We start from the raw sequence: 24052 nt of genomic DNA, 5'->3' as shown, positions 1-24052 counted from the left end.
TTGCGCATTTTCCCCATTGTCACTGGCTGTCGTGGCTATCCCGGCCATCGGACGCCGAACCCAGCCAACTTCCGCTCGCTGCATCTCCATATCAACACCCGCTCAGCCTCTCCCTCTGGTACCTGAATCCTGTGTGCTCTCACTCCGAGTCTCGAAGAGCAGTACACTACCTACTACAGAATACACGTTGTAATAAAAAGCAGAATACGTCGCGAAAAAGGGCAGCCAGATCAGTGCCCGTCTGTCCTGTCAGGGGGGAGCCGCGTCCACTATTTGTCTCCTCTTCAGACCCCTTCCTTGCCTCACGCACCTCTCTTCGGCTTTCACGGAACATCGATTCTTCAAACGCCCCCACAAGCTCTCCGCCGCAGCCTCACTCATGCACTCGGCTTCTGGACAGACCACGCAACTTCTTCCTGTGCTGTCTGTTGTCCAGCTCGGCGATTGGTTGTGACATCATCCCACTGGCGATACATCTGGCACTGGCATTGGCTGTGTCAATCCTCCGCGTGTGACCTCGCTCGACCGACCGCATTGCTCCCCAACCTAACTCCCGGCCGACCGATCGTGCTTCGTGCCCGTTTCCTCCAAGCTCCCGGTCCGGCTTCTCGATCCTGTGTGTCGCACCCTTCGCCGACCGCCAACACCGCCAAGCTGTCTTCCCCAATCCTCATACCACGCACCGTCTCTTACGACGCGGGCGCCAATCCTCCGCGTCGTGGATCCACGCACGGAAACATGGCAGACAAGGCCGGCCGAAGAAGGAGGTCTAGTAGTATCCTCCAGGTCTACCATGAGCCACCAGAGCCGATTGAGCAACTGAGCGACCAGTCTGCCCTGCCGAACCTGAACGCCAACTGGGTCAATGCTAAAGGTACAGCCTTTTGCCTTTGTGCTTTTGTGATATCTGGTTTGCCGAAATCAACTCTTTCAGGAAGGCTGGGGGGAGCAGCGGAGAGTGTAACAAGCTCTGAGAGGGGAAGACGATCAAGGAAGGACTCAAAGTAGAGGAAGACCCATGCTAATATCTCTCTCTCTCGGCCAGGTGCATGGACAATTCACTTTGTCTTGATCTTTGGCCTCAAGATCTTCTACGACAGTCTCCCCGGCGTTTCACAGGAGACATCATGGACGTTGACCAACATCACGTACATGTTTGGCTCCTACATCATGTTCCACTACGTCCGCGGCGTGCCATTCGAGTTCAACGGCGGAGCGTACGACAACCTGAACATGTGGGAGCAAATTGATGATGGAGCCCAGTACACGCCCGCCAAGAAGTTTCTCCTGAGCGTCCCCATTGTGCTCTTCCTCCTGAGTACGCACTATACGCACTACGATTTGGCCTATTTTACAATCAACTTTCTCGCTGTTCTGGGAGTCGTAATTCCAAAACTGCCCGTCGTAAGTTTTGTTCCCCTCAGTCTGTTTGTTCCCCTTTGGCTGGAAACGTCACTTCTCACACATGATAAACGTACAGAGTCACCGCATGCGCGTTGGACTGTTTTCGGGAGTGCCTGAAGATTAGGATGCATTTGGGGCGTTAGGTTCATGGTTTCGATAGAGGCAGAGAATGTGAAGGTATCACCAGGCAACAGGTAGCGGCGAGGAGGTAGGGAAGATAGGGTGGGGAAGCAGCAGTCGATGATATCGATCATTTCCATGGGGAAGACGGCATCGTCAGTTGAACAGGCAATCAGATACAATCATTGACCCGATCCCAAGAAGACCCGGTTCCACACTCGCCCCTGTACTCGTACCCATTCCGACTTGAAGGTTTGCCCCAGGCTGAGCCGTCCGGAGGAAGAACTCGGCAGCAACTCCACCTGCCCCTCGCAGCCGACTCAGGATGGCTTCGGCAATGGGAGATGTGGCAGAGGTGTGTGCCCTCAGAAGCCCCTCTCTGGTCAATACGGACTTCCTAACACGCCAAAACTACGCCACAAAGCATACTCTTGACAGCTCCAAGACCGGTCCCCGCTGTCAATACTGTGTTTTCGTGTCTTCCATGCCGTGCTAGGGACGCCGTCGGTCCGCTCCAGTCCAACACATTCGGAGTCCATGGTGCCATGGCCCATGGGGGCTTTCCCCAACAAACCTAGATGCAAGCCGGACATTGATGACGGCACGGAACCGATCCTGTGATCAGCCATAAAATCAATTTAGAAATGTCCTTCCCCGAAACGCATCTTTCTAGATCTTCTTCTGTCCCCTCACTCGGTCACTTCCACGACACCCCTTCTTCAGTTTTTTTCAGCGAGGTAGCAGCAACCCTCTTGCTCCTCCTGTGTGTTGAACGTCGCCTCCGGAAGCCATGAAGGCCTCAATAGTGGCCCTTGGTGCCGCATTGGTTATCAAGGCTGCTCCCTTTCCGGTGTCATCTATATCACCTGAACCGCTCGAGGCAGCATCAGCCGATACCATTCCCCCGGCTTCTGCTGGCCCCATCTCCTCTCCCCTTCCCTTTTATCAGGGTGCGGAAGGAGATGACGAGCTCGCCGACAGACTGTGCAAAGCCGGCGGCAGCGGTGTCTTCTGCCACACCAAGACTCTCGTGAGACCAGGTCTCACAGTCTACTCAACCAGGCCCATCGTCATACCCATTGCCCACACCAGAACCGTAGCTGCGTGGCAGCCAACATCGGGAGCTGCCACAGTTGCCAGTCCTCACCCCTCGGCCGAACCATCCGCCCAGTCTTCTTTGCAAATCTCTCCCATCGCTTCTCCTTTGGCCTCCTCGCTTGTCTTTCCCCGGCCTTCACCTGAACCGAAGGTCGAGGTGGAAGTCAAGACTGAGGTGAAAACCGAGGTCAAGAGCGAGCTCGAGATCGAAGTTGAGGAGGAGGTCCCGACTGATGTCGAGACTGATGCTGAGACCGAGGCCCAACATGAGCTACAGGATGAGCTAGAGGTGGGGGGGCAACAGGAGTTTGCCTCTGACTACCCCTCTGTCCGGGCCTCTGCTACCATTCCTTCTGTCTGGTCAGACCCTTTGCCTACACCGCAGCCATCGCCCAAGCCAGAAGCCTCTGCCCCCAGTGCTCAGCCCAACCCGTCCACCGCTACAGAGGTTCCTTTCCCCGAGCCTTCTCCTGCCGGTGCGGAGTATGACCTCGGCTGCCACCCGAACAGCAAAACACCATGCAATGCCTCCAAGAAGTGGGGTCACTCTGTTGATGAAGGAAATTATAATGGCTATGATGGAGAGTCTGGCTTCAGACCCGGCAAGTCTCGGGGCGATCTTGAAGACTGGGAAAGCGAATGGACAGATGATGACTATTTCGGCGGCGGTGGCGGCGGTGGTCCAGGCTTCGACTTCCCCGATTATAGTGATTTTGATGATGAGAAGGGAGGAAAAGGCAACTTCCCTGGCGGCAACCTGGACAAGGACAACAAATTTGGCGGCAACCAGCATGACGACAACCACGGTGACAACAACCATGATGACAACAACCACGATGATAAACATCACCACAAGCACAAGGACCACAAGCACAAGGACCACAAGCACAAGGACCACAAGCATGACAAGCATGACAAGCATGACAAGCATGACAAGCACGACAAGCATGACAAGCACAAGGATAAGCATCATGATGAGGACAAAGATGAAAAGAGTCCATTCCCAGGTATTCCTCATCTTCCAGGCGGCAATAACGACAAGCACGATGATCACAAGCACGATGATCACAAGCACGACAATAAGCACGACCACAAGCACCATGACAACAAGCACCATGAAAACAAGCACCATGATAACAAGCACCATGACAACAAGCATGACAAGCACAATGAACACAAGCATGACCACAAGCACGATGACCACAAGCATGACAACAAGCACGACAACAAGCACGACAACAAGCACGATAACAAAGACCATAATGGTGGGAATCCTTTCCCCGGATTCCCTGTTCCTGGTGGTCAGCACGGTCATGGTGGACAAGACGGTCATGGCGGACACGATGGACATGGTGGAGGATTCCCCGGAGGTCACGGCAACGGCGGTCATGGCTTCCCCTCCTATGGTGACAGTGGCTTTGGAGGTCATGATCATGACCGTTTTGAGGATGAGTCTGGACATGATGACTTCGGCCATGGCCACAATGGCAACAACCATGGCAGCGACCCCAACCCTCTCTACCCTCCTCGGGTGTCTCCCGATCATCTACCAGATCATGACGGCCGCCCTGACACCGGACCATACGGCGTTCCGATCCCTCCACCGCCTCCTGTGCCTGGCTTCGACAGAAACGGACATAGCAACGGGTATGGTGGCCAAGACGGATCTGGGTTTGATCGCGGTCACGGCCACAGCGGCAATCTTGGTGATGATTATCACAGAGCTCGATGCCCTGAAGGCTATTCTTGCCGCCCTGTTCAATACTGCGACCGAAGGACTCCATTCTGTGAAATCGATACTGACCGCTGCCCTCCGTTCCAATCTTGCCAACCCAACTACCCCGAACACGCCCATCCATTCCCCCCGCGGGATGTCAACCTCAACACCACAGGCGGTTACCGGCCCCCGCCTCCTGTTCCCTGCGAGGGCGAACACTGCAACCATGTACCGCCGCCGTATGTGCCTTGCCATGGGGACAATTGCCCTCCTCCCTATGTTCCTTGCAGAGGAGCTGGTTGCCTTCCACCTCCTCCGCCTTACGTGCCTTGTCAGGGAGACAACTGCCCTCCTCCGCCGCCAGTTCACTGCGGTAATGGGACAGACTGCGGGCCGTTCATTCCTGCCCCTCCTGCTAAGCACTGCAAGGGCAGCAACTGTGAGGTGAATACCCAGGAGCCCGCTAGCTGCGATGACGATGACGATGACTGCTGGGACACCTCGGACGACTCGGGCAATGACAGTGACGGTGACTGCGATTCCAGCTCCGGGTCTGACTCTGATTCAGATTCGGATTCAGACTGCGACTCCGGAAGCGAATCCGACCACGAGCCCACCAAGTGTGTGAAGCCTCAACAGCCTCAACAGCACCCCCAACCTCAGCAGCTCCAACCTCAGCAACCTCAGCAACCTCAGCAACTTCAGCCTCCCAAACCCGAGTGCGAAGAGCAGCCCGGGTGCGGGAAGCCTCAACCTCCGGCCCAACCTCCCAAGGCAGAGAATTCCCAACCTCCAGCACCCCAGGCTCCTCCTTATGAGCAGCCCAACTATATTCAGCCTCAACCTGCTCCTCAAGGGAATGCTTCCAATCCGCCACCGGCCCCTTGCTGCTCGGGCCCCGAGCCGGTTCCGGTCCCAGTCCCAGCACATGTTCCGGAGTATGAGTCTGACTCTGGCTCTGACTCCGACTCTGGCTATGACTGTGGCTCTTCCTCCGACTCTGGCTCCGACTCTTGCTCCGACTCCGACTCTGACTCGGATGATGAGGATGACTATTGGGCTCCCCCAGTTGCTCCGCACGAAGAGTGCCCCGAGGACGACGGTGGTCCGAGTGATTGCGGCGGTGGCAACCCCCCTGCCCCTCCCATTGATGATGGAGGCTATGTTGAAGAGCAAAGCTACGTCCCGCCTCCTCCACCGGTCATCGGCGGCCCCGGCCCTGTGATCCCCTCTCCTCTGCCCGAGCCGGCCCAGCCTTACGAGGCCCCTCCTGCTCCTGCTCCTGCTCCTGCTCCTGCTCCTGCTCCTGCTCCTGCTCCTGCTCCTGCTCCCGCTCCTCCCCATGAGCAACCCCCCGCGACACCATCCGATTCCGCCCCGCTACCAGTCTACACTGCAGGAGCGGCGGTCAATTTCCAGGCCAGCTTCGGCATGGCTGGGTTCGTGGCTATTGCCGTGGCAGCAATCGGGCAGGTTTACTAGGTTTGTCCCTCACTCGAGATTATGCCGCGAAGAGCAAATGATAAGGAGACCACGAGGAAGTGTTGGAAGAAAAGACCCAAGGAGTTTGTGTTTCAGCAAAAGTTTGACCAGCCAGAGCTTGATCAAAAGCAACCCATATGGACCAACTCTCCCCATCTTTTGGAGACGCGCACATACAAACACAGACAGAACCTTGTATTTTTCCTTTGTCCTCGTCTCTGCCGACTTCTCTTTTTTTTTTTTTTTTTTTTTTTTTTTTTTTGCTTTTTCTCGCAATCTTTTTCTCGTTGGAAAACAAAAATGGGGGGAAATGGGGTGAGTAGAAAAGCCGTTTGTTTATCTCTTCTTTTGGTTGTGTTCATTCTGAACATGGTCAGCAGCTGGTACATGGACAGACAGACATATTTTTTTACATGTACATTTTCCTACTGCTGGGTTGGACGGGATGGGAATTGTAGGATTGGATGGGGAAGGGAAAAAGGGGGAACAGAAAAAGAGCTTGAGAAGAGAGAGGGGATAGGGGAAGAGAGGAAGGAAGGAAGGGGCAGTAGGACGGGGAGTGATGCAGGGTTTGGAGTGGGTTGAAGGGTAGTAGTAGGGATGTGTGGTTTGCTGGCTAGGGGGAAAAAACAGGGAAAAGCTCATGGTTGTCGTTATTCAGACGTTCGTATTGTCTTCGCATGTATCTTTCGTTTGCTGGCTACATAAAAGGAGTGGAGGAGAGAGAGAGATAGAAGTTGGGCTAACAGCGGATCATAATACCACTGTGTAATTTTTGCTGCGAGTTAATAATAATTTTTATACACTTTGTTGCTATACATAATCTCAGTTTTGAATTTTGTCTGCTGTGGTTCTGAACAGATTTGAAGTTATGTAGACTCGTCTTGCTTTACTGTTTTGCAACGTGTTGGTTAGAAGGGCGAGATGAGCAGGCAAAATACAGAAAAGAAAAAGGCAGGGGGTTGAGGAAAGGGGAGGAGGTGGCGAAAGGGACGATACAAAAAAAACACAAAAAAAAAACAAGAATACAAAAAAGTAGCTTTTCTCTCGGTGCCTCTTGGTCCATTTTTCTTGACGATCCCTATGCAGGACCAGGAGCGGGCGACGGTTAAACTCGCACACGGGAAAAAAAGAAAAGGGGGGGATAAGAATGTCGATGACACGCGGATGCACACATCACATAGCTTCTTTACTTTTTTCCAAAACATGCAGTCCACGGGCATTGGCAGTGACCACGTTTTTTTATTTCTTTTACATATTATACATTGTGGTCAAAAGTTGCGGGTGCCTACCTGCAGGAGATGCGTTGTATTAATATATATTGTTTGGCTTGTCGAAGCAAGGTGGTTAGCCGATCTGTCCAGATGCTCTCCGTGTCTCCCAAAAAAAGAAGAAATGCAAAGACGTTTCATTTGTCGATCAGTTGAGGATCACCCATGGGCCACTGATGTTTGTTTCATATTAAACCATGGCCGTGGCCAAGGCTGCTGATGTGATTTGTGTCTGTGGTGCCTGTGATGTCTGTGATGCCTGTGGGATGAACTACAGCAACTCCATCACGGCCGAACAGCTGTCCGTGCTGAACAAGCCCGGCCGTTTCGAGGTGGAGCAGACCTTGATATCCCCCGCATTTCTGGCAGCAGTAGGATGCTCTAGGACACCAGATAGTCGTTGGCGTCCATATCTACTGTACGCTTTCGATGCTGCACAACGTGGCAGACCGGCTTATTACTCGGGGCTGTCAGCAAGTGATGGCTGTTTGTAGGTATCCGGCGATTGATGTGAATTGTAGGCACGGAACATTCGCTTCTTCTCCCAGGCCCTGCCAAGCCGGTCGCCCCACCTAACTAAATTCCAAGTGGGGGAGACACGGGGAACAGGGGCATCTCCTGTTTGCGCTTCTGGGGGGCTGCTGTCTGCCGATTGCGACCATCACCGAATTTTCGATGCGCCGCAGCCAAGCAGTCGATATATGTTTATGTCTGCCCTACACCTGGAGAATAGCCTGAGACGCTTCGGTATCGTGCTGTGTAGATCTTTGCAAAGAGCACAGTAACCCGCCATGCCATGAAGTATCTAGTACTGATAGTATTTATCTGTAGAAGCTATCTGTATATCATGCCATATCAGGATGGACCAAGAGGAGTAGAGGTACATCGTACCTGACAAGACCGTGTGTTTTAGGGGCCTTCTTAGCGGAGGTCATCTCGGGAACGCCCTCCTTCTTGGGCCGCTAAACCCCTCCTGGGGAATCTTGGGTGCGTCAATCATGGACCCCTGGTTTGTGATGGCAACTCTTGCGACTGTGCGCCCAATGGCCAAAATCACCCATGTTCCCCCCCCCCTCCCCCATGCTGTCTGTATTCCCAAGTTGTTTTTTCTCACCTCCAGGACCATCTCGCGTACCTGTATCGATCTGATCTGGTTGCGTCCCCCTTCTTCAACAGTGCAGCGTGCCGCAACGCCAACCTGGAACCGACCCGTGCAGCGGCCTACATAACCAGATCGCGAAATAGCCAACAGGTGTGGGCTGCTGGGCCCGAGACCTGCTTCCTGCTGCGCCAAACGACCGCGTGGCTTTCTTATTGTTACCTATAGGAGACGCTCTCCAGCCAATTCTCGTCGTGAGACCAGAGACCGGAATCGTCCAGCGAGCTACACCAATGGATGCGTGAATTGCTGGAGCTCGACCGCCAGGTGTGTTTCCATCCCCTATTATATCCAATTCTGTCGGCTGCTCTCCATCACTCTCCTCACCTCCCCTCTCCCTTCGGCTCCTCGCATCGACGGCTGCATGCCCACCAGAGAAGCTGAACACAGGATTCTCGGGAGGCGGTTGGACTGTCCGGCGGTGTGTAAAGTGCTCAAGGAAAGGGGATCGACGTCGTAACGCTGGCCTGCGCCGTACATGCTGTGTCGTGTCTGCATTCCTGTTGCTTGCGATAGAGGCTTTAGTCAGACAGTGTGCCACTTGGACACAGCGAAGCTTGTTAATTTGGAGCATCTTCCTCTGCGTCTTGACCAATTCTTGTTTCCCTATCCCCTTCCCATTCCCCCGTCACGGCTTCCAGCGTCGTTGTTGTTTCAGCTACGCCTCCCGCAGTCGCGCCGACCAGATCTCAACGAATCCTAGCTAACAGACCGGATGGCCCGTCAGCCGTCTTACACCGTCCAAGCCAGGACCTGCGAGACCGTACTGTCGAACCTGTCAGCCGCGTCGATTTGGCCTACTCCAACCACCGTTGCCGTCCAATCCTAAACAGCGCCCGTCTAGCAGCCGGCCGACCGCATTCCCTCAGTATTATTCTTGTGTGACCGAAGGCGGAGAAAGCAGTAGGCGCCTCGGATGCGCGGCGCTGATCTTGTACTGCCTCGTGCCGTTTTGTCTCTTGTCACTGTAGCATCCTCCTGCATCAGTAAAGAGGAAGCAGCAGCAGCAGCAGCAGCAGCAGCAGCGGCCCTGCAGTTTGGAAGCTGCAACCGATTCCGCCATTATTGTTGCTGCCGCCACTCCCACTAACCGTCGACATGTATTCCTCTATAGACTCGGCCGCTCCCCGGTCCTCCTCGGGCATGGCCTCCCCCCAAAGAATTCCCTCTTCACGATCGAGGGCCCTGAGCATATCCAGCGACCGGCCGTCGACCGTCGCACACAGCTTGATGTCGCCCCCTTTGACAGTGTCACCTGAACCGGCCTTCATCGCCGCCTCAGCTGCTTCGCAAATTGTCACCAACGATCACGACAGCCATGCTGAAGCCTGGTACGATCAGCATGGCATTGAGCCATCGGGCGAGACTGCAGCCGTGTCGCCTGCCGCCTTGCAGCTGGTCAACAGCTTTCTCGATCAGCTGCTCTTTAACTTTCTCTGCGTGTCCCACTCCACTGCCCTCTCTGCTTTGCGTCCGGCCGTGTCCGAAGTGCTGAAGCCAAAGCTCGCCAAGGATGCCATAAACCAGGCCGACGAGGAACTTCGCGAGTATCTCGGAGGCGAGGAGGAGCTTCCTGCTGAAGCCCAGGGGCAGGACCTTGTTTCCGCAAGCGATTGGGACGTTGAACTGGTGTGGAAGCGGACCCGCCTGCGGTGCATGGTGTATTCGTCGCTCGGGGACATGGAGGAGGAGGACGAGGACTACTACACGGAGCAGGGCCATCTTGAGACGGGAACCGACGACCGGCTGTCCGAGGCCGTGTCTCCTGCAGTCGCCATCTTCCTGACGTCGATACTGGAATTTATGGGGGAACAGGCCCTCATTGTGGCCGGTCAGGCTGCTTATCACCGCATGCGCGTCAAATATGACAAGGAGCTGAAAGAGGGCCTGCGGAGCCCGACGGGGGTTGCCGACAAAATCGTGGTGGAGGAGCTCGACATGGAGCGGGTCGCCCTGGACCGCACGCTGGGCCGATTGTGGAGATCATGGAAGAAGAAGATTCGAACTCCGACCGCTGGCACCATGGAGCGTCTGGCCAGATCCTTTTCGGGTGATTCGATGCGTGGGGCAGGCCACCTGCGGTCCCCCAGCAGCACGGCGGAACTGATGGTTCCAGCCACGGTCCTGGAGCCAGAAGCCGCTGTCGAGGGCGAAGTCGAGAATGTTGCGCAAGAGACCGTTGAAGGGGCCCAAGAGCTCATGGAGGACGAATATCTGACAGCGGCGGCGATTCCGCTGCCAATGGGACCAAATGATGTGGAGGAGATCGAGGTGCCCGGACTGGCGCCCACCTACGAAGAAGACGAGGAAGAGAAGGCCGCTGTTGGACAAAGCGAGCAGCAGCCCGCCCGGCCCAAGAGCATGATTATACTTCCGCTAGCTACCGGACTGCTCACCCCCGCATCGTCTCGACCGCAAACACCAATTGTCGCACGTCGCAAACGCTCGAACTCGCTGCCGACTCCAATCACTACTCCTTACCTCTCCCCGATCGAAGCCCCCGCTGCGCCTTTGGACGAGAACCAGTCGATAGACACCTCTGATGCTGCGGTGGAGGAACAAGTCCAGCCGTCAGAAGAGACTGCTGTTCAGATCCAGGTCGCCCCCTCAGTTGTCACTCAGCTCGAAACCGTCGAAGAGGACCGGATTGATGAGGAGGAGGAGGAGGAGGTCTCGATCGAGGAGCCTCGTATCATTAGGTCCTCCCGCGTCTCGATCCTGGGAGGACGGAATCCGTCACCAACATTCTCTGAAAATGGAAAACCGACCATGATCAACACAAACCTGCCGGTGAGGTCACCGAGCATTCACTCGGCAAGGTTGATCGAAGTCACCAGCCCTCGGAGCCCGGTGGTGACGTCTGCACGCAACTCGCTGGTGGCCACAGACTCGTCTCGCGGACCCAGCCCCTCCCGTCTGAGCGGCGCTGATACTCCTCCTATTCCAGACGAGCGCCCGCGCCGTTCTCCGGACAGCGTCTCCCGTTCCCGACTCTCTGTCAACTATGCCCATCGTTCAGGGTTGGCAGCGAACGACCTTGCCTCGGAGACTGAGAATGACTATGCCGTGTCCCCTGTCACCCCCATCAGCCCTGGCAGCGGCAACAACAACAGCCTACCAGTGATTCTGGAAGCCACATCGAGAGAGCATCGCGAAATCGAGAGCACAGCTGACGAACAGCAAAACCCCATATCTGCTGTCCCTGTCAATGCCGAGCGTGCTACAACACCGTCCTCGCAGAAGGCGCTCACCAAGGTTACCATATTGCCTTCTACGTCTTCGTCTCCATCGAGACCATCGACTGCGGCGAGCTCAACCTTCTTTATCGAATCGATGCCTGTGCTGGCCGAGGGAAAAGCAGCAAAAGACAAACACCAATGGGCCAAGCCCACAAACTCTCGGCCGTCGACAGGCACCACACCAGCGCCCGCTGTCCCCGAGCGAAGTGCCGGAAGACAGGCCGTGGCAAACACATCAGCCCAACGCCAACCGGCCACCATTGGCCAGGTGTCGGTGGAGAGGTCTCGCAACGATAGTGGTCTTGAAGCCCCCGGGGCGTCTTCCAAGCAGCAACGCGGCTCAGGCTCACCCGGGTCAACCAAGATCAAGCCTGTGCGAACCTCGGAAGAGGGAATGCAGGCACGTATTGATGTGGTGCGGAACTTTGAGGAACTCATCCAGAGCGACCAGACTATCCAGTACACACTGACTCCTGAAAACATGCGAGACAACAACGTAAGTCCCCTCATCCCGCCTGCCGTGCGTTATCAGACAGATGTGAGCTGACATGCGTATCCACCGGCCACAGTCCCAGTCATCAACACGGCAAAAGGGTTCTGGGAGTCCCGTCATTTCGGTCAAGACCAGGAAGAGTGAGGACGCGCGCCAAAACACGCCGCGGTCCCGCTCGTCGTCGGCGGCCAGGCCTGGCGAAATGGGTGCCTCTGGGTCCAACAACCCACGTTCGGTGGGACATGCTCACCAGTCGAGCGACACCCACCACAGTCTGAGGAGCTATCCCACAAGCAGCAGCAAGCATGGAGGCGTGGTGCCGCGGTCGACTCCACCGGGCCCGTCCAAGCCACGTGGAAACATACCCCAAGCCCGGGACGCGAGATTGCCTCGAGAGTCGATGGCAGAATTTGCGGAGTTCATCCGCTCCACCGGACCCCCCGGCGGCGGCGCGGCTCCTGTCAATGTGCTCGCTGGGCCCGGTGGCTCGCGAAATCCGGGAATGGTGTCAATGGCTAGCGTGGCCTCCAGCAAGGGATCCATGACGAGCAACCCCAACAGACCAAGGCTTCAGGCACGTGATGCCGCCGTGGACTACAAGGATGACAACTCTGACCTGATCGATTTCATCCGCCGCGGTCCCCCGAGCCTCAACCCGCGGATCCCCAAGGCCGTTGCCCCTTTCCGAACCACCATGGACTCGGATCAGATGTCGGGAGCCGTTGGCGGTCGGGCCGTCGACGCCCACCTCAACGAGGCCGAGATGAGGGGCAACGACTCGACCAGCTCGGTTCCCCCTTCTATTCAGTCGTCTATTAACTCGCAGAGCGCCCTCCTAGCCGGAAGAAACAAGCCTCTCCCCACCTCGCACCCTGCCCCTACGCCCAACGAGATGGACTTCGACATGCCGATACCCAAGCGCAAGACTCGGCGCGTTCGCGACCCATATGCCATTGACCTCAGCGACGAGGACGAGATGATGCTCGAGGAGGAGCTAACGCCCAAACCCAAACGACCAGCGGCCAAAGAGGAGAGTCTGATTGACTTTCTGAACAACTATGCCCCACCGCCCGAGCCAACTGTCTTGCCTTTTGCCACCCAAGAGACCCAAGCAGCGGCAGCTGCGCGAAACAAGCCCAAGAAGAAGTCGAGCTCGGCGAGCCTGATGGCTAGGTTGACGAGGCGTGACAGCGGACAGGGTGGCGGACCAGGTTCTGGCTTCATGGGTGGGCCCAAGGTTGCTCAGCTTCCTGCAGCTGAGTCCAGAAGTCTAAGCAGCCGGGCTAGCGCCGGTGTGGGCGGGACAATGGGTGGAAGAAGCTATACCCCCCTTCAAGTGGCGCCCAACATGGGCTCGAAGGCAGCAGCCATGATGGGCGGTGGTCCACCCCCCAGTATGGCCAACCGGCCGCCGGTGGGAGGCAGCGGACGGGTCCCGATGAAGAAATTTGAGCCACGCGACGCTGTTTCGGTGCCTTCCCGAGGTACTTCTGACCTGGCCGACTTTCTCAAGCACTCGGGTCCTCCGCCAGGCATGACAATGGCAGCCCCATTCCCAGAGCCCATGTCCCCTGAACATCGCCGGCGGGAATCGAACAGTATTTCAAAGGTCTTTGGAAGGAGGAAAAAGCCGAGCATTTCTTGATTTATTTTTTTCTCATCTGTTTTCTAATTTTCTTCTTGTTGCTCGTTGGCGTATCCGTGTACACATGCTCTCTTGGTTTTGTCTTGGATACATTGTTGGTATTTTCTTGTACACACATTTACAGACAGACATTTAGCGGAAACAGTTACATCACGTGGATGGAAAGTTCAATCTTGGTTTGGATGGATTTAAAAACATATGAAACCACACCTGCTAGGTGTGGTTGGAGGGGTTGGAGCGTGCAGCAATACAATCATGAACCACAACGTCTGGGTCCTAATCTGTGCACTGATTCTGATCATCATCATCTTTGAAGATGAATCTTCACAAGTATCAAGACATCAGACACAACTTTCACACATCGCTAGTTGCATGCCTTCCCAAGACAATGCTGCTGCCACAAACACTCTCTCCTAGCTTCTAGTAGTTTTAAAAATTTTTTAAAGAAAAAAATAAAATAAAAAACCGTCGGCATGGAGACCATAAACCTCGATCCTCTTTTCGCCCTGGGTGGGTTACATCGGGGGGTACTCTATATATTCACTTGGACAACAACACCACAAGTAAGCCGAAAAGACGCCTGAATTGATCGATCGGGGAATAGCCTTTGCCAGACGGGGACGGAGGACGGGAATAGGCTACACATGTGGCAGGCAGTATTCGTTGAGTGGTAGAATGGTCAGTTACACAGCATGAAGCATGAGCAGGAGTAAGAGTGAGCGTCCGTCTCACTCTCACCAACGGAACTCGATACAGCCAACCAACCGTCTGCCCAACCACCCATCCAGTCTCGGTCATCTGAGGGAGGGGGGAACTTCGGCCCGTGATGGATGGATGAATGCCGGATGCCCCTCACTTTGTTCTCGCGGTAGACAAATCTCGATCAAGCCACAGAACACGTGGAGATAACACTTTTGATGGAATACGCAACAACATTGGACAGGCGGACGGACATGTGCATGTATGTAAGGCTGGTAGCCGTTGGTCTATCTGTGCCGGCTGACAAGAGCCATCCATCACCGATAGTGCCATCCCGAGGATTCCGAGCACTTGCTATCCTCAGAGCAGCGCTGCTGGAACCGAAAGTGCCGAGTGGTGCAGGGTAGTGTATACTTTGCAGGTACGGCAGCACACGGTGCAAGCGGCACCGTGTCTCCCACGCAGGGCCTTGCAGCGTGTGAAAGTGCATGCATGTGCCTTCTCCCACCCACCAGCCAACCACCACCGCCAGAGCCTTTCTCCAACAATCTCGTCCCGTTGTTTCGAAACGGGACACCCAGCTCGCATTGCATCAGACTCACGCGGTGCTTCCATCCTACCCCTCACCCCATATTGCCTGGCCTTGCTACCTACCCCGCAGCAGCAGCAGCAGCATCGCCGACTATCGATCGACAGGCCACCCAGTTGCAACACATATCATTGTACCAGGGCATCCACAACAAAGCCGGAGCGGCAGCAACGGCAGTCGTTTTCGTCCCTTCTTGGCACCCGCCACCGCCAACCACGACAGCACCGAGCTGGCCCGGTTCTTGGTCCGTCCGCCGCCGTGATCAGCCCCGGCCCAGCCCCACAATCTCGGACCGCATTGCATTGGACCATGCCTTCGTCTCCTCCACCATCGTCCCCTGTCTCCCCTTCTTCACTCAGTCACCGTCCTGGCCGTCGCGGTGCCAACGCCCCACACCACGACGATGTCGACATCCCACCACCGCCCCTCCCCCAGGCCCTCTGGTCCCTTCAAATACCCCTTTACATAACTCACACCTCCCAACCCTCGACCAATCCTTTTGTGGTCTCGGTCCCCCGCTTCAGCTACCTTGCCCTTCTGCTCCCCCGGTTATCCGCCTACTTCAGCCCGCTCCCCTGCTCGTCTTTTCACTACGAGGACGTCCAGCTCCGCAACCTAGCTGTTGGGCTCCTCGTCGATTTATACCTCCCCCCCGATTCTGCGGGGTCGCTACCATGGAGGCTGACGGTCGGTGACGGACCCGAATGGGACATAGCCGACACCTTCACCAACTCGGCAAAGGAGGCGGATTTTGTCCGCAACGGAAACGCCAAGCAGATTATGGGGTTGAGCAAGGACGACAGCACCGCCTTGTGGAACAGTGTGCAGGATAGTTCGTATTTTTTTTCTTTCTTTCCTGTTCCCTTACCTCCTCTTACCCAACATGATGAGGGCGCTAACGTGAGAGGATCAAACACGAAAAAAGATGACTATGCTTCGTTTAGCAGAATCAACAGCCGTTTGCTGAACACGCCCACGCCGTTGAAGAACGTGCCGGTACGGATTTATATTCCGTCGTCCCCCTTGCAGACTTCTGGGGGCGATCATGGGTCCTTCAAGGTGGTTCAAACACTGATACCACCTCGAAATGCCAATCGTGAGTTTGTTTTCCTTGCCTAGTGCTGTTCTTGACATGACTGCTGATGTGGTGTCATTGGGAAGGGAAACCACAAACATTGGGAGAAGTCCTGAAGGAAAACCTCCCGTCACTCTTCCCGTCTAGTCGAGACCCGGTGTTGGCGAATGTCATCATGCACGGAGGTTCGGTGCCGTTCAGGGCTCCGTTGGAAGAGTTGATGAGAGAGGCGGCGTATCCGGACGGGTGGGTGTGCTTGATTGTTGTTTTGTTATAGACCAGAGAGCGCTTGGGATGTAATCATACTTATCACAGACTCTTGAGTTTCATAGCGAACCACTTCGCACGATAATAGTTCGAACACATTTGCTAAACATCATGGACTGAACTTAGTGTGATATTGTATGGTATAATAGTTCAATGTAGTAGTTATGTTGTTAATGGATAGTGTAGCCAAAGCAGGTTAGGTTAAGTAAACACAGGAGCGGGATGACTTGGGTAAAGATAGGTAACAGAAAACATGAAGATGAAAAAAAATTTGAAAAAAATACCACCGCCCTTGCCCACCACCATCATCACCAGCCTACCAACCATCCTCCATAGAAAAAAGTAGAGACACAGAAGAGGAGTAAGGGCATGTTATGTGCTACACCCCGGGGGCAAAAGAAAAAACAAGACATGACCCAGAAACCATTTCCAATTGGACAAAAAGCCAAGCCAACCCCCCCACCTCCTGGAAGACAAAAATGAATATTACCATAGTTCTGTCTGCGCGCGCGAAAAACAACAAGACTTGGCTAAAATCTCGATTCAACACAAAGTGGGTATCTCCCCCCCTTCTCTTCCTTCCCCCCTTATCCCTTGCGACCGTGAGAAAGAAAGACCTGTCCAGAGCGCGCACACATATGATGATGCAGATGCTTTAAATGACACCATGCTCTCTCTTTTGCTCCCCCTCTCTCCCCTAAAGACCGCAAAGAAGAAAAGACCACGATTGGCTTTGTTTCCCGCAACACAACTTTCCGAGGTATCTTTTCTTCGTTCTTTCCCCATCTTTTCCCTGTCTATCAGGGTCGTGAACAAGACGATTAGGTGTCTGTAGATGTATATATATATATATATATGTGTGTGTGTGTGTGTGATTGTGTGTATGTATATGAGATGCATGAGAGGTCAGGGTATGTATGGTGTTTGTTTAGCGGAAGCAGCGTCAAGTGTCCTTATCGAAAGGTCGGGGATCGTTTCGAATGTCAGTATGGTGGTGGTGGATGCTGCATGGGGGGCAGGGACCCCGGTGACATCACCGGTAGGCCGTCGGGTACGGCACCCAACACGGGCGGTAGGAGCGGGCCGTGCAGCTGACCGGGTGGCGGTGGGTGGAAGGCGTCCACTGGTGTGCTGGGAGCATGCATGCCAGGAAGAGGCGTGGTCGGCGCCATGCAAGATAGTGGGATGCCGTTGCTGGCGTTGCTCGAGAAGCTGGATCCGGGCTGGTGGTCCACCAGGTCGATACTGTTTGGCCGTCGCCACAGTTCGTTCTGAAGGCCTTCCAGAATCCGCATGTCGATTGATAGAGCGCTCGAGGGGTGCGAGATAATCTTGAAAAAGGAGATTGTTTTGGTAAAAAGTTCTTTCAAGAGGCCCTCGTCAATGTACTGGTTCAGCACCGGGTCCTTGAACACGGCCGCCAGCGTGAGCAGATTGCCCCATTGTCTACAGCCATCAGGTCAGCAAATATTCACTCGAGAAACAAGAACACATGTGGGTGGTTGTCTTACGCATGCGCTGTGCCGAATACATTGGTGATGATGAATCGCTTGTCCTCGACCCCGTGAAAGGCCCTCGTGCTTTCAACCAGAGCCTTGATGCCTTTCTGGGCATACGCCTTGACATCATCAGAGAAATCATCCTGGATCCTGCCGGTCGGCGACACTCCCTGCATCGGGGGCGTGGTGGACATGGCCTTGTCGAAATTGTGCTCGAGAATCTGTCTGATGAACGGGCGAAAGGTGATGACCCGAGCGCCCCAGTACTTGGCACGCAACCGGGCAGACAGGATATCCTTTGCTGGGGGATCAGACTCCAAAAACTTGAACTCGGGTGGCACGAATCGCATGTCCAGCGAGTTCTGGATAATCTCAATGATGCCGCCCCCGGCTGAGTGAGTCTCGAGAGGCTGCGGGTTCTCCGGGTTGTACAGCGTCTGATGGATCTGGTTCAGGTTCTTGCGGAGGTAGAGCTGAGCCAAGTAGCTTCGCAGGACGTGCTCGTCAAAACCGAGCCCCGTCGCCATGTTGATGTTGGGATAAGGCATGATTTCCTCAAACGCCAAAATGTGAGACTGTGGCAGCGGCAACTCGGCAATGATGTCGCTTTCGAGCTGAAGGCATGTCCAGAAGGCAAAGACAAGCTGGTTGTCCGATTTCTCGGTGACCGAGTCCCTGTTGGTTGTCTGGCTCTCTTGAAGCCTCTTGAACCGATCCAGGCTCGGTCTCATTTTGATCTGCAGCGCCCAACCGGCTTCCTTGATGTAGGCGTAGCTCTCCACCACCCTCCCCAGCTGACCGTGGTACAACCCAGCCAAAATATACGCGTGAATATGACGCAGGCTTGTTCCAGCCAGTTGACCGCCAAGAATGTCGGTAGCATGGGCAAAATAGTCCAGGCCAGGAATCACGTCCAGGTTCCTCTTGAGGGAGGCCACCGGTTTGGCCGACACGCCGGATCCTTGAAACGAGGAGCGCCTGCTGGTTCCAGCTCGCTCGCCACTGTCCTTGGGCGAAGGGAGGCCAGCTGCGTGGGAATGAGAAGCGTAGGACGGAGGGGAGCCCTGCGACGGGGATGCTGGCGCTGGGTTGCCGTTGCGCAGAAAGGGGGAGCCGTGCTGGACAGGCTCGCTGACTGGCACAACATCTGGCAGCCGTTTGTCCTTGTGAAGGCAGATTTTACCAAGGGCAAGGACCAGCAGAACCAGCGCATTGTTAATAGATCGCTGGAACATGGGCCTGCCGACCTTGGGCGGCAACGAGGGCTCGCTACTGCCACCTTCCGGGCCGGGCGAGGTCCTTTTCCTCTTGAGCGAGGTCTCCCCTTGCGACCCAACGGCGAACTTGGCAATGTTCGAGCCCCCGCCCTTGCTTCTCGAGCTTGGGTGGAGGCCGTCGAGAAACAGCTTGACCATGGCATTCAGCTCATTGGGGATAATGAGTGGGTGCATGTTCTGAATATTGTCGTTGAAGCTCTTGACGTATTTCCACACAGTTGATTCGGAAAAGTCTGGGATATGGAGGAGTCCGTTGCCAGACTTTCCGTCCATGGGGCCAGGTGAGCCGCTGATTCCGCCCCAGCAGTCTGCCGGAGATGGCGCGCCGGCGTCAGAGTAGTCATCATGCACCTCCATCATCCCCAGATCGTGAGGCGCGTCCCTGTCCCGGCTGCTGTCCATGCCTTCGCCCCGACCCCAGACTCGCAACAACCCTCGTCTTTCCTCCTGTCTGATGGGGAACTCGTCCACATACTTGATCTTCTCGGCATCCAGATAGCGTCGAACCAACGCCTCGATGGGTCGCCACTTGAGCAAGAAGGCAGCCAATGTCGTATGATTGGGCGGGATGGTCGGGACTCCAGGCTGAACGAACGGCCCCGGTTCTACCTCCTTTTCAACCTCCATCTCACGTGTTATCTGGCGTGCAGCTTCGGCATCGATGGGGGGTGCCTGAGCCCCTCCGGTGGGTGATGATGTGTACGCTTCCTCTGCCACGGGCGCGCTCCCTGATTCAGCTGAGGCTGGTCGGATTTCTTCCTCTTGTATCGGCTCGAACTGCTGAAGATCTGCTGCTGGTGCGATTCGCTTTACCGCCTCTTCGAGCCTGCCCACGCGCCTGTCATTTGTCGCGATCCAGTCCTGAAAGTCGTTTCTCATAATCATAAGCTGCTCCAAAATGTCGGCCTGCACTTTATCTTGCCTGTATCACCATGGTCAGTCACTGAGACAGCAGTCGTTAACCAGATACAAAACCCACTGTTTGGGAACAAGTTCTCGGTATTTGCATTCCACCTTCTTTTCTCTACAGCTTTTGCAAGGCTTCAGCTCGTCGCACTTTGCTTTGAGCTGACGGCACGTCTCACAGGCCTACACACATACATACATGGTTAGTCATTCTCCCTTCCTTGGCTACAGATATGGCATGGTCATGGTTCAGATCGGCTAACCTGTGAGGCACGCTGTCCTTTGCGCTTCGCATTCGAAGAGGCCACATGGATCGAGTAAGACAAGCCATCATGTTGTGCTCCGTATGAAGGTGGTGGGTATTCATATGGCTGCGCGTGTGGCAAGGGCGTCTGCGGTGGATAGCTTGGTTGCCTGCCGTACATGGGCTGCTGTTGTGGCGGCGGGGGCGGCGGTGGCTGCGGCTGCTGTGGTGGTTGTGATTGCTGCTGTTGCTGTTGCTGTGGTTGTTGCTGCTGCTGCTGCTGAGGGCCGCTGTCGAAGCTCATATGGCGCTTGTCGTCGGCGTATGACTGCGGCGGGAGGGCGCTATGTGGTGTTCCCGGCGTCATGATTTCGGGACCGTTGCTCGTTGATAGAGGCCTGCGCAACTGCGGCAGCGTGGTGTCTTCGCCTGGGTCGGGTTTTACTATGGTTTCCCTAGAAGGGTAGCTCGAAAATGCTGGGTGGGCCGGCGAGTGTGGAGGTTGCCGGTGATCGTGCATGGTCTGAAATCTCTCGGACTCATGGTGTCTTCGGTCGTCGACGGGCGTTTGCGCAACAGGCGGCGGCGGACCCTGAGGATGAGGGTGCTGCTGGTGGGCGTGAGGGTGAGGTGCTTGTGATGGTGGTGGCGGCGGCGGCGGCGGCGGTGGTGGTGGTTGAGGATGGGGGTGAGAGTGAGGGTGAGGGTGAGGATGAGGGTGAGGGTGCGGGTGTGGATGGTTGTGATCGCCGGTACCAGAAGGGCGGGCGTAGTGATGTGGTGATGGTTGATGATAGGGGCTCGACGTTGGCGGCAGATGAGGCGATTGTCCACTCGTTGGGGAGGGATTGGGATTAAGGAGTGTTCTGCCGTGATGTGAACCGCCTGCTGACCATGGCGAGCCAGTCGTCAGACGGGGTCGCTTGGTGTCAGGCGCCCCTGAGTGGTCCATGGCTGGGGGGGTCTTATATATGTATGTACATGAATGCCGTTGACACTAGAAGGCGGCGGCCAGACGCGAGGTCAGGCAACAAGCGGCAGAAAAGCAATAGCCCATGGACAGACAGTGCCTGGCAACACCTGCATGGAACACAAGCGGGGAGGAGCCCGTCTTGGGGGTGGGAAGTGGAAGTGCAAGATCGTCCACGAGCAACCCGTGACTTGCGCGAACCCAGGTCCCTCTCTTTTTTCTCCCCTTCTTCCTGTCTCGTTCTCGCTGTCTGTGTGGTGTACAGCAGGAGACGAGGCAGCAGCTCAGCAGCAAGGAGAGAAACAGCTAGCAGGCACACGAGCAGTGGCAGCAGCAGGAAGAGAAGCAGCAGCAGCGGTGGCAGTGGTGGTGGTCGCGCAAGCTCGTGAACGGGCTCGCCGGGAGGAGCTTGCTTATTGGCCTGGCCTAGATTGGCATAAAGCTGTGGTTTGCTTGTGGAGGGGAGGTCTCGGCAGAAGAACAAAAGGCTCCCCTGGATTTAGCCTTTCCGCCTCACTTGGGACCGGGTTTCGATAGAAAGGGAGCAGAACCGGACCAACCAGTTGGGCAGCAACAACAGAGAACTGGTTGCGTGGTCGCGGTTCTTGGAGTGGGCGGGTGAGTGGGGAGGCTCGAAAAGAGACAGAAGCTCGGTTCAAGGATGCGGCTTTCGGCAGGCCGGCAGCGCGAGGTCGGGGCAAAGCCTCCTTGACTCGTCTCTCGCTGTGGTGCTTGTGCTGTGCTGCTGGTGACAGGTCTGGCTGGCTGGCTGGCTGGCTGGGGTCCCCGAGACGTGTTTATTACACACAAAAACGGCGGTGCGGAGGGGGTGTGGGTGGTGCTGATGGGCAGCAGCTGGAGACGGGCTCCAAAAAGACGGTCAATGGCAAAGGGGAGCGAGCTGGAGCTGGGTCCGGCGGTGTTTTGGGCCTTGGGAGAGAAAGAGAATCCGACAAAATTGAGGTACGGTCACCAACCCTGCGGAGCACGTCTCATCAAGCCGAACCGGGGTGGTGGAAGCTAGGTAGAGGCCAGGGTTCGATGGGACAATCAAAGGCGGGCAAACGGGTGGGTCAAGAGCGCCTCAATCCAGTCCGGGGTGTCCCCTCTCGTGCTCTGCCAGCCTGGGCCCCCTCGACGAATAGGCGGCTTGGTACGTGACAGCTTCACGAGAATTAGTGGGGCATCGGTTTCTTTTGGCCGCATTCCCCCCTTTGCGCGCTGCTGGTCGAGCTCGCTGCTGCCGGAGCAGACAAATAGAGCCGGATAGGCGGTGACAGCTGCCGAAGCCAGGCCGAAGAGGTCAGCAGGAATGAGGTACGAGCAGGATGAGGGCGAACGGAGAAAGAAGGATAGACGGTGGCAGCGTAGTAGCGGTAGTGGTAGTGAGTGATAGTGGTATTAGTCCGACGGTGACACAGAATGTGGTGGTCAGCAGAAGCCAGCAACGAGGTAATCCCACCCCTCCTCCCCTACGGGCAGTCGGCCCCTCTCCAACGCGTCGCCCTTGAACTTGCCCCCGTCCTCGTCCTTTTCAGATAGTTGTGGAATCAGCTTGGACGGGCCCAGGAGGATGGATTAGCGCGGCGGGCGGTATGGATCATAGGATTGGTATGGAAACGGTGGTGGAGGGGAGGAGAGCTGAGAGTAATGTAAAAAAAGACGACGCCAAGAAGAACTTGGCTCGACAATATGTGCAACGCTAGGATGGAGATGATGGGGCAGCACAACTCCCGGGCCCCCCAAAAGACCACCACCAGCATCAGCATCAGCATCAGCATCGAGATGCAGAAAAATGCAAACCCCGAGTTCTCCAAGACGAACCAAAAGAGATGCGCCATCGGTCATCTCACCGTGCCCTCACCCTCACCAGCACACCACACCACACCAGTCACCCCACCACGCCTCCCGCCCGCCTTGTCTGTCCCACTGGAGAGCTGGTTGGATGGCTGGCTGTCACCTTGACAGGGGTTTGCTTCCGCACCGTGCCGCGACAGTCGACGGCGCACTCTCTTCCAAAGTCCTTTCCAGTACCAACGACCCGACCGAGGTTGCGAGACCATGCCACTGCGGGCTAGACTGGGAATCTATCTTTTTTTCTTGGGGCGACGCGTCCACAAAGTCGGGACCATTTGAGACACACGGACCTTGACGCCCCAACCTGTGGTACATACCTAGCTTACATGCTACAATGTGCCGTCGTCGTCGTCGTTGTGGCTGCTGTCGCACACATGGAGACATTCTCAGCAGGCCAAGCATGAACATCCAAGCAGTTTGATACTGATATCGCCCCATAATGTTGCACTGTTGTAAGCGATAACCTTGGGGATTATCGGGGATTGGGGGGTTGACAAACTTCGTACCATCGCGATGATTCCCAGCCAAGTGGGAGCGAGATTTGGACAGACGCACGGTGCAGCATCTGAAGACCAGGGTCGCACAAGTTGCCGGGTTCCCTGACAGGTTCGGCGGCCTTCCAGATTTTCCACCAGAAATCCTCGGCTCGCCGCAGACCGGCCATTTTCTTTGACAGGCCGTCTGTCCATCCAGGTCTGTCCCTGTTCGCCCTCGCCGTGGTGTGAGGTTGTGGATTGCAGAACTTGAACGCCATTTCCGACCCTGATGAGACTTCCAGGTTGTTGGTTCCCCCGCAATTCTCGCTGGAGGGTCGACGTTTGCAAACACTCCTTTCCTGCCAGCCAGCCAGCTTGTTTCGGCTATGTGCTTGGTATCTGGTGCCTATCGATAAAACCAACAACCCAATGCAACTCTGACGACCCTCTCACCTGCCATTCTGGCCAAAGAGAAGCAAAAGCCTTGCCTGACCGCGCTACACAGCGCATGTGGTTTTATGCACCTGCTTCCCCTCCCCCCACACAACTGGTTGAGACAACATCG

At 55.7% G+C, this 24052-nt stretch overlaps 5 protein-coding genes across 5 annotated transcripts; 4 read left to right on the top strand and 1 right to left on the bottom strand.

Moving 5' to 3' along the window:
* Positions 1-126: 126 nt before the first annotated feature.
* Positions 127-1528, top strand: PODANS_2_190 (uncharacterized protein; the record flags this gene model as incomplete). The annotated part of the gene is made up of 3 exons (XM_001910728.1): positions 127-874; positions 1046-1404; positions 1481-1528. Coding segments are annotated over 3 exons (1155 nt in total), but the record flags the coding sequence as incomplete, so codon positions are not given.
* Positions 1529-2314: 786 nt separating this feature from the next.
* On the top strand, positions 2315-5821 carry PODANS_2_180 (uncharacterized protein; the record flags this gene model as incomplete). Its single annotated transcript, XM_001910727.1, has 1 exon — positions 2315-5821. One exon carries the CDS (start codon positions 2315-2317, stop codon positions 5819-5821), a length of 3507 nt encoding a protein of 1168 aa, XP_001910762.1.
* A 3528-nt stretch (positions 5822-9349) lies between these two features.
* On the top strand, positions 9350-13628 carry PODANS_2_170 (uncharacterized protein; the record flags this gene model as incomplete). Its single annotated transcript, XM_001910726.1, has 2 exons — positions 9350-11986; positions 12060-13628. The coding sequence occupies 2 exons, from the start codon at positions 9350-9352 to the stop codon at positions 13626-13628; spliced, it is 4206 nt and encodes a 1401-aa protein (XP_001910761.1).
* Positions 13629-15225: 1597 nt separating this feature from the next.
* On the top strand, positions 15226-16268 carry PODANS_2_160 (uncharacterized protein; the record flags this gene model as incomplete). The annotated part of the gene is made up of 3 exons (XM_001910725.1): positions 15226-15748; positions 15842-16012; positions 16078-16268. 3 exons carry the CDS (start codon positions 15226-15228, stop codon positions 16266-16268), a joined length of 885 nt encoding a protein of 294 aa, XP_001910760.1.
* A 973-nt stretch (positions 16269-17241) lies between these two features.
* On the bottom strand, positions 17242-21136 carry PODANS_2_150 (uncharacterized protein; the record flags this gene model as incomplete). Its single annotated transcript, XM_001910724.1, has 4 exons — positions 17242-17704; positions 17770-19956; positions 20005-20123; positions 20204-21136. 4 exons carry the CDS (start codon positions 21134-21136, stop codon positions 17242-17244), a joined length of 3702 nt encoding a protein of 1233 aa, XP_001910759.1.
* Between the last annotated feature and the right edge of the window lie 2916 nt (positions 21137-24052).

The sequence above is a fragment of the Podospora anserina genome, chromosome 2, assembly GCF_000226545.1.
Source record: "Podospora anserina S mat+ genomic DNA chromosome 2, supercontig 2".
Lineage (NCBI taxonomy): Eukaryota > Fungi > Ascomycota > Sordariomycetes > Sordariales > Podosporaceae > Podospora > Podospora anserina.
This window is presented reverse-complemented; position numbering and strand designations above follow the sequence as displayed.